General features: G+C 50.8%; 1 protein-coding gene across 1 annotated transcript; it reads right to left on the bottom strand.

Annotated features, from left to right (window-relative positions):
• Positions 1-411: 411 nt before the first annotated feature.
• On the bottom strand, positions 412-12783 carry LOC147689227 (uncharacterized). Its single transcript, XM_086939900.1, is given in 10 exon segments — positions 412-610; positions 1577-1695; positions 3166-3255; positions 3534-3646; positions 5498-5646; positions 6179-6278; positions 7017-8264; positions 8267-8701; positions 11967-12080; positions 12717-12783. Coding segments are annotated over 10 exon segments (2634 nt in total).
• Between the last annotated feature and the right edge of the window lie 2558 nt (positions 12784-15341).

Raw genomic sequence — 15341 nt, 5'->3', positions numbered from 1 at the left:
ATAAATACATTGATAAATAAAATACGGATGTTTTGAAAACTTTACCAATAGGATGATGTACACATTGAAACAATCTCAAGAATGCGATAAAGAATATATTAAATAAAGAGTTTTAGTACAGGTGTGCAATATCAAACACAAGAGATGGGGTGAACCCTCACGAGCCGGCGAGGTCTCGGCCATCTAGGACTTTGCAGTGATCAATGACTTTGGAATACTCGCCCAAGATGGTAAAGGTTTGTTGCATTTTTATTAAAGGCACCAGCCTTTTCGCGTTCCACTGCATCCCAGGATGACTGTGTTCTGTGTTGTACAACCCTGTCATAGGCAGGGAGTCCTTTCTCCTTGCTTTGACTAGAGTCACGGCACCCTTCCTGCGCCACTAGGTGGCGCTCTCCCCACACAAGTCCATCACAACTTCTCATCCTCCATGCTGAATCCTCCATTGACGTACGACTGCTGGGAAGGGTCCTCGGAGCTCTTGGGCAGCGTGTGCTCTGTGATGGAACTGGACGAGTATGGCGGCTCAAAGGGGACCTCGGTGAGGGCGCTGGAGACAAGATCGGAGCTGTGCTTCTTCTGGACCTGCTTGAACAGCTGGAGCACCTGTAATGAGAGACACCGGCGCCATTACTGCAGGAGCAATGCCATGACTTCACCACCAGGGGATCTGGAAGTATGACTGACTGCAGGCCTCCCCCTCAGAGAGAGTTGGAATGGAATCTTCCACTCTCCGACAGTGCGTTCAGGCTGTAGTCAGAGTTGTGACTGGACGTGAGGGCTGCAGTAATTCAATGTCTGTTCTTCTAAGAAACTAATGAATATCTGCCAAGGTTTCAGATTGCTATGTGTGACATTTTTTATAATGTCTGAGTAATTATGAGTGGCATTTTAACGACTTTTTAAATGCTATGAGTAACACTTTCTCACGAGCTCACCTCGGCCATCTATGCACTAGTCCCCTCTCGGAATTTACTGCCTTCTTGGATATGCTCAACTAGACCCTACTTCAAACACATACTCTTGGCATGACATGACTCCTCTCCTGACATGTTTATGCCCCACAATTTCTTCTCTGGGGCTTCCACATTTTACTCTATCAGCAGCTTTGTGTGTGGCATCAGACTGCAGTGGGAAATGTCCTTAAAAATGGCCCCTGAGAACTCCAATCTACAGGTTTGCTTCCTCCCTAGATATTCAAACCTCCTCCTTTTGATGGCACTCCTGTAACTCCACATGCAACCCTCTGCCCCTGGACATCCAACATCCTAGGCTCCACACACACACTCTCTGTCTCTCTCTCTCTGTCTCTTTCTCTCTCTGTCTCTCTCTCTCTCTCTCCCTCTCTCTCTGTCTCTCTCTGTCTCTTTCTCTTTTTTTCTCTCTCTCTCTCTGTCCTTTCCACTTTCTTTTCCCAATGTCCAAGAGCTCGTGATCAGTTGCCTTCCTTGTATTTGCCATTGGATGACACTACACACACTCATGCTCACAAAGGGACAAACAAACACACAACCACACACAGAGACTCACAGATGCCCAGCACACACACAGATACACACACGCTCTACTTAAGTGGGATTTGGGCACCGTTCCTATCCGGAAGAACCCGATGGTCCCACTGTCGATCTTGGTGCAGTTGACGATGGTGGAGGCGATGTTCTCTGGAGAAGGCCCATTGCAGAGGACTCCGTCCACCTGAGGAGCAAAGCCACACGTGAGATCACCGCCCACAGACTCCCATCACACAGGCAGCTGCGGAGCTTCCATGGATACTAAAACTATAATAACCCTCTATTTGTAAAGCGCACAGCTACCCGTAGGTTTCCCAGTGCTGGAAGCCGTCAGGAAGATTAAGCAAGCTATTGTCCAGAGTCACATGGTGCTGGGCAGACCCCTGCCGCCGGTGTCGGGGATCGAACCGTGATCCCCAGTGTCCGCCGTCAGTCGCCCTGACCGCTGCGCCACACCTCTTCCACAACAATGGCATCATTTTCTTCATGTCAGGGTCTGGTTGGACCTACTTCTCACCAAAGACATGGTGGGCACCTCAACAGGGAGCTCTACTCTACTGAATAATCCTGTTGTATCATCATCCAGTCATTACTCTCTGGAGTGTTTAAGAATAACACAATCATTATTAAATGTGAGGTCACCATCTCCCCTATCGACCAGGATTCCTCCACTGCAGAGGCCTCACTTTCACTGCAGTATGAGTGACATCACACAACACCTTCACTTATATCCACCATCTTTCCTTCCTACAAATATTGGTCACAACTGCCTGGAGGCTTTGCATGGACAACAATCCACTCTGATCCTCTCTGGATACGGCCTCCATCTTCAACATCCTACTCTGGGATCCACACATGCTGCGCACACCTTCAACATCCTACTCTGGGATCCCCCACACATGCTGTGCACACCTTCAACATCCTACTCTGGGATACCCCACACATGCTGCGCACACCTTCAACATCCTACTCTGGGATACCCCACACATGCTATGCACACCTTCAACATCCTACTCTGGGATCCCCCACACATGCTGCGCACACCTTCAACATCCTACTCTGGGATCCCCCACGCATGCTGCGCACACCTTCAACATCCTACTCTGGGATACCCCACACATGCTGCGCACACCTTCAACATCCTACTCTGGGATCCCCCACGCATGCTGCGCACACCCTCAACATCCTACTCTGGGATCCCCCACGCATGCTGCGCACACCTTCAACGTCCTACTCTGGGATCCCCCACGCATGCTGCGCACACCTTCAACATCCCACTCTGGGATCTTCCCTAGATATAAAAGAGGGACCATCACATAATTTTGAAATGCTTTACAGTCGGTAAACTAAGTTGTCACCGGTCACCTAGTCCCATGGAGCAATTTTAAGTTCTTTTAACCGAATCACATTTGTAAACTTTATCCAGACTTTATCCAGTGTATATTTAGCAAAAAAACTACCAAATATTAGTTACTAAATCAGAACTATCTAGAAAAAGCTCCTTTCATCAGGATAATTGACAGTGCACGTGGGCTATCCCTGGTAAATGTTGTCTGTTCAATGCAGGCCACGCAGAAGACTCCTTGGTCTATCAGGACTCTGGGCTCTGAACAGTGTACTCAGATACACCTCTTGTGCTTGTAATGGTACTTACCTTGTCTCCCATCTTGGCGTACACTTGGTTGTGGTGAGTGGTATAGGCTTCTCCGCTCGGATTGGCTGATGAGACCACAATGGGCCCAACCTGGTGAGACACAAAGAAACAGAGTAGGAGATTCAACTCACTTTCATTGGGCACAAAGCAGTGTCCCCCTCACCCTCCCCAGATATAGAGAGATGTGTTTACATATCTTCCATGTGTGCTGGTGAAACCCACCCATGCTCGAGCAGGACTGGAAGCTCAGTGCCACTCATGCCCCGCAAAGGGTGCAGCAGACTGGCAGCCATGCTCATCACTGGTGGCAGAACAGTGCCAGCCATGCCCGGGCAGTGCTGGCATCCCGCTACCACCGGACAACTCACCAGATCAATCAGGGATGTGATCACAGAACAATCCGGGATCCTGATGGCGATGCTCTCTGCGGTGCCAATGTACTTAGCGGAGTCCTCCAGTCCGAAGCACTGCAGCCACTCGCCTGTGGGTTCAAGAAGACAGAAAGGTGTGAGCAGGGCTTATTTTGGGCAGGTGTCTGCCATTGAAAGGCACCTGCACTCATGTTTGGGGACTGCAGTTTTTTTATTTCATCATCACACCTGGACCCTGGAGCAAGAGGACAAAGGCAGAAAAGAGAGAAATAAGGAAGAAGTGAAAGAAAGGAAAACAGCGACAATGAAAGCAAGGATGAAGAAAGTTCAAAATGAGATAAAGAGACAAGAAGTGCAGGGCTGTGGGAGAAAGAGGCATGAGGAGGAACAAGGTCAGACAGCCTTGGTATTTGCTAAACCCCACCATTCAGGAAAGCTATGGCCCCTCCCCTTATAAACTAACCACTGATGTGAGTCCTGCATGATGAGGAAAAACACAGAAAAACACTGGTAAAGTGAGGGGGTACCCTTGGAAATACCCCAATCCCATGCAGTCACTGTGAGTGACTACGCACCAGTCGAACGTGGCCCTCTCCTGCGTGCTCACAAGAGCACCCCTGTCCTCCCAAGCCGCAGGAGGATCCTATGGTGTGCACTAAACTCACAACGTGCCCTGCTGCTGTTCAGCTCATCCCTGGAAGCCAATATTCAACAAGCCTCTGGCTCTGAGCCTCTATATTACCAGCTTTCAAACTACACAGGTGCTCGCACTATAGGTAGGAAGGGTCAGATGATGAACTAACATCTCCTTATAGGCAAAAAGCGTGCAAAGGACAATATTCACCCTGTAGACGGGGCTCTGATAATGGAGAGGATCCCTATTGGGATATGTCAGGCAGTGTAAAGATGTCACCTTATAGGTGTGGGTCAGATGATGAAGAGAAACTTTCATCTATACAAGATACAGACAGCAAAGTGTGCACATCCCACAGGCGGGGTCTGATGATGGAAAGGTTCACTCCCTGTAGACAAAGATACAGGTCAGTGAGGGGACAGTGTTCATCCTATGGATGGGGTCAGATAATGGAGAGGTTCACTCCCTGTAGACAAAGATACAAGCCAGTGAGAGGACAGTGTTCATCCTATGGATGGGGTCAGATAATGGAGAGGTTCACTCCCTGTAGAGAAAGATACAGGTCAGCGAGTGGTCGGTGCTCATCCTATGGCTGGGATCAGATACTAGAGAGGCTCAGACCCTGTAGAGATAGATACAGGTCAGTGAGCGGGCAGTGCTCTTCCTATGAGTGGGGGCAGATAATGGAGAGGGTCGGACCCTGTAGAGAAAGGTACAGGTCAGTGAGTGGACAGTGCTCATCCTATGGGTGAGGACAGATAATAGAGAGGCTCAGACCCTGTAGAGAAGGATACAGGTCAGTGAGCGGACAGTGCTCATCCTCTGCAGTTATGGACCAGAATATTTACAGGAGCGCCCAAGATCCAAATAATCACTAAAGATCCTCCTTAGACTCACAGAGCAGGCAGTATGTTGGTGCTTGTCCTATATACATGGATCAGGCAATGTAGGGGCCTCCTCCCTATAGACATGTGAAGGATAAAGCACAGGTGTTGGCAGGACAGGCAACTCTAATGTAACGGGTCAGATCACACTCGGAATTTGTGGTGAATGTTTGCAACAGGAGCGGTAAAGAAACAGTACATGAGGGAACATGGAAACAATCCTACATGGAAGCTGAAGAGCATGTATGGTCTGTGTGTACACATGAAGCATTGAAGCCTGGGGTGGGTGGGACTGGGTCCTAGTCTGCAGTCACAATTAATGTGTGTGGTAGGTTTGTATCCAGATGATGGGTGTTACTTTTCTCATCTTTCCCCCTTGTTTGTGGTCATGACCTGGGATCTGCTGGTCTTCATGTGCTCTCAGATAGAGACCCCCTGCTTACCTCTTGGTATGACCAGGCTCATCTGCGAAGGCCAGGCCGCCTGCATGAAGTCCCAGAGCAGAGGGCTGAACAGGTGTCTAGCCGGCTCCAGCTGCTTCAAGGTCGAGATCCAGATGGACATGGGGGCGTCCTTGGGCTTCAGCTTTGTCCTGGAAGGAAACAAGAGAGAGGTCAACTGAGTGAAGGCACGAGATCCATCTCACTGGGATTGGAGGATCCAGAGTTGAGATTCTGGCCAATCTCAGACCACCAGCAGGGACATGATGATGGAAAAAGGAACATTTAGGATGAGATCTACTCTCCATCTTAAGACTGAACGATTTATACAGTCATATAGAGCAAGACACTGGTCCTTTTTACTTGTCACAAAATGAATCCTGGTTTTAAGGGGTTTTTCATATGCCTCAAAAGGTGCAGAAAGAGGGATAGTACTGCTGGTCTGTTCTCAGTTTTATAAGGACACTTGGTTTCTTCTTTACAGAAGTGTCTAAGGTTACTTGTTTGTTGTTGCTTCATTTCCAGGGGTTCTCTGCTCTTGGTATATTGTTGTTTCTTTCTCGGGTTTCCTCAATGTAATTGGTGTTTGGCTATTTCATTCTGTGGTTCTCATTGTTATAAGAATTCATCAATCTAAAATATTCACTATTGATTGAAACTAAGGGCTGTGAAGATAACACTCACCTGTACACCTTCTCCACGGCCGCAGGCCGGTTACAGGCTCCCACCACCGCATACACCGTGTCTGTGGGGACACCACAGATTCCTCCATCCTTCATGATTTCTGCAACAGAAGAGCAAGAACCCCATGATTATAGGTAAGGCTCCCTGTTTTCTGTGTTTACGATTTTTGCAGATAAATGCAGACAGAAAACATTTATTTTTTGCATGTATTTATTTTTAAATGTGGATAAAAACTGAAATTGGGGTGCTTTTGAGTAATTCGAAACCCTGTTTGCCATGACTGCCAGGTCAATAGATGTGTGGATTGATAGATAAGAGGGTTAAAAAAAGAAAGGCATTTTAGTAAAAGGCTTTAACAGCAGTAGATATGCAAAAGGTTGATACTGAAATTCACATATTTTCATATAATGCACTGATTTATCTTCTGAAGTGTTCAAAGCCCTGAACCCTGGCAGACATTCAACCATAAGTGCATATTTATCGGTTAAATGAATGTGGAAATATACTAATTTCAGCTTAATTTTTCCACAAAACCCCCAAAAATATGGATATAACAAAGAAGTACAAACTATAATATGACTAATGTTATTAAGGATTCAATATGTGACTTGGAGGTAAAATAGAAGTCTTATTTTTGCAAAGGAGAAATTTTTAAGCTGGTAAAATCATGTTTTCACTAAGTCTTTTCGGACAAAGTTTAGCAGTAAACAATGTACAACTTTGTTAAACTAAGAATGGAAACATTTAAAAATTGCAGACATAACTGTCAGCAAATTAGTAGAGTTAAACATTTTCCAACATTCAAAAGAACAAGGATTTACCCCCAGAATCTCCTTACCTGCGATCTGCTTGACGGATGTGGCCCTCCTGGCAGGAAGGTGGGGGCACTTGGAGGCTACACCCCCATGCCCCTGGAGCTGCAGAAGTGGGCGGCCCATGGGCAGCTGGGGTTCTTCAAAGGTGTCACTGACCAGCCCAGCCAGGAAGCAGTCGAAGCTGACCAGGCCAAAGATGATGGTGACAGCAATGTCATACCCAACTGGGAGGGCTGCGACGGCGTCCAATAGAAAACTGATGAGGATGAGTTCAAAGGTGAGGCAATACAGGAACCAGGCTTTGCTTAGGAACAGCGTGCAGAAAATAATGAACCCATTCAAGAGCATGAAGCAGATGATGCCCACAGCCACGTGGAAGCCCCTCGTGGAGCCGTAGAGGCCACCGTACCTGGTGAGACCCCAGATGATCCACATAACTCCATAAAAAATAAAGGTGCTGCTCTCAAGGGTCTTACCACGCGAGAAGGCCACAGAGCCACAGACAAATTTCAGAAGCCCTCCAGCTACCACCACCCACGGTAGGACGACAGTGGCACGTGCGTCTGTTGGGTCCACAGACATAGTGATTGCAAAGGCGGCCAAAATGCTGCCTGCGTGGCCAAGCACCTTTCCATCCGCATACTTAGAATAGCCGAGGTAAGGAACATGCAGGTCTTTTTCTTGACGTAACTTGAAAATGCTAATAGGTGTGAACAGGCTCTTAACAATCCCCTCCCCTGTTGGAATCTTGGTGGCCGCTTTCATGTTGTAAAGTTTAATGAGGGTCATAAGTGCTGAAGCCACGTAGATAGCCACATTCACTCCTTGTGATCCACCATGGAAGAAACCAGTGGGACGTGAAGCCAAAGCGATGCAGTAGGTCACATAAAACAACGGATACAGCCCATCCACCAGGCTCCTACCAGCCATGAATACCGCCAAGACCATGAACAGGAACAGAAAGACCACCAGTAATGGGACAGGGAAAATGGGTTCAGTGGCCTGCCAGAACTGGTAGAGCAAGGAATACCCTTCAGCGAACCGCAGGATGGAGGTGAAGCCAAAGAAGGTGTCCGCCAGGGTATCCAAGCATCGATAGGACAGGATGCAGACCCCAATCTGGAAGACCCCTGCCATCCAGAGCCAAGGCACCTGCCCCACAAAGAGACTGGTGGTCACTCCCAGGACCCTGCACCCAAAGACGCTGGCGGACACCATATTCAAGATCAGCCCAATGATGACCAGGTCGTTGCTGCTGGCAGTCATGGGTGACCCTTGGGGATGGCTTTAGCCGTAGCCAGATCTGTGCCAGGGAGGGTGACCAACTTCCCAGTAAGTATATGAAGGAGCCTCCCTCCACCAAAGTACGCCCCAACGAGACAGACGATGAGGTGGTTAGAAGCCACCGCCGAGGCACCAAAGCTACTGTCATAGTATGTGGCGGTTTCATGGGCAGCGGAGAGCGAGATGGCCAACGCCATCATGGCGAGGGCAGCCTCCTTCTGAAGAATGGCCACCAGACTGATGATGAGCAGTCCCAGGGTGAAGGCTGCAAGACCAGGGACCATGGCATTACGAAGATCAAGGGACCCGCTGAGGACCCCCTGCCCGTCCATGATATGGATCACTCCCTTAGAGCACCATAGCGCTGAGACCGTCAGGCAGAAGGACGCAAACAAGGGGACAGGACCACGGCTCCTGCGGACTCCTGCGGGAGAGAAGAAGGGAGAAGTAAATATAGGAAGAAGAAAATTAGAGACACAAGTAGGTGACAATGTAGAGATGGGAAAGAGAGTGAAAGATTTGAAAGGAAGAAGTTAGTATAGGAAAGGTAGGTTTAAAGAGAAAGAAAGCTGAAAGGGGGGAACATTAGAGGATTGAAAGGGATTGAGTGAGAGGAGACAGAGAAAGAGAGATGGGAGCCATACATTTAAATAAAAAAAGGGAACTAGACAACGAAACAAGAGACAACGTGCTAAGAGGAGGATTGCGCGGACGAACTCGCCCCACTGAGGACCCCGCCCAGCAGACCCGGCAGCAAGAAAGCCCCATGGTTCACCGACGAACTCAAGAGCTCCAAGAAGAACTGCCGAGCCCTCGAGAAAGTCTGGAGAAGGGAACCGACACCGGACAACAGGACCTCCTTCAAACTTGCCACCCGGAAACACCACCAGCTGATCCGCGCCGCCAAGAAAACAGCATTCAAGGACCGGTTGGACAACAACGCACACAACTGCAAGGAACTCTTCAACATCGTCAAAGAGCTTTCCAACCCCAGCGCAGGAAACAACGACATCACCCCATCGCAAGACCTCTGCAACTCCCTGGCTTCATACTTCCACAACAAGATCGCGGACATACACAACAGCTTCAACAACCAACCAACGCACACCATGACCGAACAACCACCCCCCACCACCACCCTCCGCGCCTGGACTCCGATCAGCACCGAAGACACCATCCGCACGATGAACTCCATCCACTCCGGATCACCGACCGACCCCTGCCCTCACCACGTCTTCAACAAAGCCGACGCTGTCATCGCACCCCACCTGCGAGACATCATCAACACATCCCTCGACACCACCATCTTCCCCGAGAGCTGGAAACACGCCGAACTCAGCGCCCTACTCAAGAAACCAACAGCGGACCCCACCGACCTCCAGAATTACCGCCCCATCTCGCTCCTCCCGTTTCCAGCCAAAGTCATCGAGAAGACCGTCAACAAGCAGATGGCCGCTTTCCTCGAGACGAACGGATCCCTCGACCCCTCACAGTCCGGCTTCCGAGCCAACCACAGCACCGAGACCGCCCTCATCGCCGCCACCGACGACATCCGAGCCCTGATGGACAATGGAGAAACAGCGGCCCTCATCCTCCTAGACCTCTCCGCGGCATTCGACACGGTCTGCCACCGCACCCTAGTACGGCGCCTCAGCAACGTCGGAATCCAGGACAAGGCGCTGGAGTGGATCACCTCCTTCCTCGACGGGAGAACACAGAGAGTCCGCCTACCACCGTACAAGTCAGAGGCCACCGAAGTCATCTGCGGCGTCCCCCAAGGATCATCTCTGAGCCCCACCCTCTTCAACGTCTACATGAGCCCCCTCGCGGCCATCGTACGCAAACACAACCTCAGCATAATCTCCTACGCCGACGACACCCAGCTGATCCTCTCCCTGACCAACGACCCCGCCGCCGCCAGAGCCAACCTGCACGAAGGGATGAAAGAGGTAGCCGAGTGGATGACGACCAGCCGCCTGAAACTGAACTCGGACAAGACGGAGGTCCTCATCCTGGGCTCCTCTCCCTCCGCCTGGGACGACTCCTGGTGGCCTCCCGCCCTGGGCACCGCACCCAAACCGACAGACCATGCACGCAACCTGGGCTTCATCCTGGACTCCTCCCTCTCCATGACCAGGCAAGTCAACAACGTCTCCTCGGCATGCTTCAACATCCTACGCATGCTACGGAAGATCTTCTGGTGGATCCCCACCGAGACCAGGAAGACCGTCACCCAGGCCCTCGTCACCAGCCGACTGGACTACGGCAACGCCCTCTACGCCGGGACCACCGCCAAGCTCCAGAAGAGACTCCAGCGGATCCAGAACGCCTCAGCCAGACTCATCCTCGACATCCCACGAACCAGCCACATCTCCGGACATCTGCGAGACCTTCACTGGCTCCCCGTCAACAAAAGAATCACCTTCCGCCTCCTCACCCACGCACACAAAGCCCTACACGACCAAGGCCCGAGCTAACTCAACAGCCGAGTCAACTTCTACGCACCCAAACGCCACCTCCGATCAGCCAACCACGCCCTCGCCGCCGTCCCCCGCATCCGAAGAGCGACTACAGGAGGAAGGTCCTTCTCCCACCTGGCCGCCAAGACCTGGAACTCCCTCCCGACCGACCTGCGCCTGACCCAAGACCACCTCTCCTTCAGGAAGAAGCTGAAGACCTGGCTGTTCGAGCAGTAGCGGCTCCCCCCCCCCCCCCCAGCGCCTTGAGACCCCACGGGTATGTAGCGCGCTTTATAAGTGTCACTGATTGATTGATTGATTGATTGAGAGAAGAAAATAAGAAAGGAGGTAGGAAAAGAGAGAGGTAAATACTGAAAGAAAGAAAATTAGACAAAAGGGAGAGGATGGAAAAAGAGAAAAGATGAGTGATGAAGAGAAAGAGGAGGAACAAAGAGAGGAGATAAAGAAAGAGAGAAGGGAACAGTAAATTAAATTAAAAATTAAAGAAAACTATACAATGAAAAGTGTGGCAAAGGAATAAAAAGAGCCACGGCAGAAAGGAGAGAGAGAATGACAAGCAGAGAGACTGAGTAAATGAAAACACAAATTTAAGGAAGTGGGTAGTGTGAGGAATGAGATAAATATAGTAGATAGAGAGAGGAAGAGGGGAGAAGTGACTAAAGAGGGAAAAGAAAATCATTGAAAGAAAAGAATGATAAAAGTATTGGAAGTGAGGAAAAAGAAAGAGAACAATGATGGTCCGAGGGAGAAAGCAGAGGTGGAAACAAGATCGAGAAATGGAACAAGAAAAAGGTTCAGATCAGCATGAATTTAACTTCCTGTCTTCCCTGGCCGATAGTTCTCACCAGTTCTGCAAACTCTCAGCCAGAGCTGGGGTCAGGCTTTATTGATTCCTGGACTGCACTTTATTTACCCACCATTGACCCACAGAACCGGCACCAGGCTTTTCGACAGGTTTACTTTCCTATCATTATACGAAAGAAGGGGTCTCTTCTCACTCATAACCCCGAGGCCCTCCCACAGGGTGGGCGAGGGAAGACTTCCTCTCTGGGCATCTCCGCCTAGCATTAGTTTCAAGCACTACACTTCCACATTGAGATGTCATAAGCGCATTGAAGCAATCATGGTGTATTTAAGGCACTGTGTGGCACATTCTCAGCCGTGTGCCTCCCTCTCTACTTCTCATGAACCCCACGCGTGTGATCTCACCTGTATATCCCAGCAGAGCTGCCAATATGACCAGCAGGACCCCCAGGGGTGTCCTGGGGATGAGGGGCGTGGCTCTGGAGGAGCTGTATGACGTCACTGCCAGCAGGAGGGAGCCTGGAAGAACAGCAAAGACAGCCATGATGCAAAGATAAATAAAACACACGCCTGCCAGGGACCCCCTTTAGGAGGGAGTCTGGAAACACAGAGACAGACATGAAATGATAACTTACACTCACACCACCCTCTCTCCCATCCTGGGAGGAGCCCGGATGCACAGCAAAGACTTCCGTGACACAAACACACACCTGTTCCTTTCAGATCTCCGCAGCACGCGCCTTAACCCAGAAAACACCTGTTCACTTCATTATTACAATATTCAATAATGGTTGGTTACAGGTGAGGTACTGGGAGAAAGCGCCTACATGGCTGTATTCAGACATGAGCTGAGCTATAGGGGACCCACGACTTCCTGAGAGGCTTCTGCTCCGAAGGCCGGTGGAGCCGAAACAGTCAGTCGCACTGAGTTGTGAAGATAGCATGTCACTGACTCTCGCCAGCTCTACCGGCTCCTGGCCCTAACCCATCCTAAACCATTATCTTAGGTCTCAGAAAACAACTCAAGACTTATATTATTCCCAGCAACTAAACAGAGCCCAAGACTCTCCATTCACAAAACGCTTGCCTGCCTCAATCGGATCCTAGCGCTATATAACGCAGCAAACATAACGAAAGTGGCAGTATGGGTCCTACCTGCAGAGATGGACAAGATCCCAATGGAATAGTGAAGGGGCTCTGGTGCTTTCCCTGGCTCCGGCATCCTGCGGCCGGAGTCAATCTGGATTGAGGCTGAAGTATGGGCCGAATCCGAGTGAGTCCGTAGTATGGGGTTGAACCGGGAGTGAATCCGGAGTGAGTCCGGAGCGTGGGTGAATCTGAAGCCCGTCAGGCTGGGGTAGCTGGAGTGCGCCCGGGTCAGTCACCGCTGGTGTCTCACTCCACACCCGGCCCAGCCGCTCTTTATGTGCAGTCAGTGTCCTCGAGGGGGGCGTGTCTAGTCGCTGTCACTCAAGGGACAGTGGGATTTTCCCGAAAGGGCAGGGCCTTGTTACCCCGCCCCCACCCCACACCGCTGCGTGGTACGACGGACACTCACATGGAGGGGGGTTTCACACCCGCGAGCTGCTTCTACGGTCACCCTTAGCAGCAGGGGTCACACCTCACATACAGGACAGTGTCCGGGACAGGCAGGAATACATTTCCAGAGACAGGGCAGAGACGGGGAAGGGAGGGAGAAGGTGCTCGTGATTTCCACAGAAAAGTACATCGGTTTAAAGGGGAATGAAATGCATCTCTCCCGAGAGAATATAAAATAAAACGAATTTAATTTCTGTGTTTATTCATGGCAATGAGTGCCAACTAGGCCACTCGAGGGACCATAGCGCCTGTACCGAGGAACAGGGAATAGACTACACACAAAGCGTGTACAATTAGAAACATATAAAGATTAGACTAAGAGAAACGTAAATAATGTAATAATTACACAACAGGTACAGTGAGTGGCCGATCTAAGAAAGAGAGATAGGACTTACCTGGACAGAGCCTTCCGTGTATGGGATTCTGGAGTGTCCGATTAAAGGGTCCCTTTACTTCTGCTTGAAAAAAGAGAGACACCCCTCAAAACAAGGGACAGTGTTTGAGCAACCAGTCAATCTAAGGGATTCCCCTTGCTAGATTATTTAAACAATAAATACACTCACATTCAGTCACCACAATCAAACAAATGTAGTACCACAGGAATTTTTAAAACACACAGTCGAGTGGAATTGCCAGGGCTGGTTTCTGTTCCCTGATCGGCCGTGGTGCACATACGTGCATCGGCGTCATCTGTGCAGCAGACAGCGTCTGAGCAGGATTAACCCTGGTGGAAGACATCTACCCACATCAGAGCAGAAGACTAGAGCTGATGTTCACAGCTTTTCCATCAAGTTAATAAATACACAGGCATGAACTGAAGAATGCATCATGACACATGTATGGTACTTCCTTATCACGCACTCCCGGCATCCACTCTACTGCGAGTTATTGACATGATGATGGTGCTTTATCTGCAGGGGCCGGGTAAGTGACTGGCACAGGAAGACACATTTCACACTCTGGGGCATCACTGCATTACCAACATGAATGTCAGTTTTGAGTAGCAGACTCCAGGCTTTGTGAGCAGACCCCTGGCAATGTGAGCAGACCCCTGGCACCATGAGCAGACCCCTGGCACTATGAGCTGACCCCTAGCACTATGAGCGGACCCAAAGCACTATGAGCAGACCCCTGGCACTGTGAGCAGACCCCTCGGCACTATGAGCAGACCCCTGGCACTGTGAGCAGACCCCTGCGCTCTGAGCAGACCCCTGGCGCTGTGAGCAGACCATTGGTACTGTGAGCACACCCCTGGAACTGTGAGCAGACCGCTGGCACTGTGAGCAGACACCTGGCGCTGTGAGCAGACCCCCTGGCACTATGAGAAGACCCCCTGGCACTATGAGAAGACCCCCTGGCACTATGAGCAGACCCCCTGGCACTATGAGCAGAGCCCTGGCACTGTGAGCAGACCCCTGCCGCTCTGAGCAGACCCCTGGCGCTATGAGCAGACCATTGGTACTGTGAGCATACACCTGGCACTATGAGCAGACCCCCTGGCACTATGAGCAAACCCCATGGCACTATGAGAAGACCCCCTGGCACTATGAGCAGACCCCCTGGCACTATGAGAAGACCCCCTGGCACTATGAGAAGACCCCCTGGCACTGTGAGCGGAACCCTTGCACAGTGAGCAGACCCCTGGCACTATGAGCAGACCCCATGGAACTATGAGCAGACCCCCTGGCACTGTGAGCAGACCCCCTGGCACAGTGAGCAGACCCTTGGCACTGTGAGCAGACCCCCTGGCACTATGAGCAGACCCCTTGGCACTGTGAGCAGACCCCTGGCACCGTGAGCAGACCCCCTGGCACTATGAGCAGACCCAAAGCACTATGAGCAGACCCCATGGCACTATGAGCAGACCCCCTGGCACTGTGAGCAGACCCCCTGGCACTATGAGCAGACCCCCTGACACTATGAGCAGACCCAAAGCACTATGAGCAGACCCCATGGCACTATGAGCAGACCCCCTGGCACTATGAGCAGACCCCCTGGCACAGTGAGCAGATCCCTGGCACTGTGAGCAGACCCCCTGGCACTATGAGCAGACCCCCTGGCACTATGAGCAGACCCCCTGGCACTGTGAGCAGACCCCCTGGCACTATGAGCTGACCCCATAGCACTATGAGAAGACCCCCTGGCACTGTGAGCGGACCCCTTGCCGGCTGGAGTCTGCCC

This window comes from Lissotriton vulgaris, chromosome 10 (genome assembly GCF_964263255.1).
Source record: "Lissotriton vulgaris chromosome 10, aLisVul1.2, whole genome shotgun sequence".
NCBI classification, from domain to species: domain Eukaryota; kingdom Metazoa; phylum Chordata; class Amphibia; order Caudata; family Salamandridae; genus Lissotriton; species Lissotriton vulgaris.
This window is presented reverse-complemented; position numbering and strand designations above follow the sequence as displayed.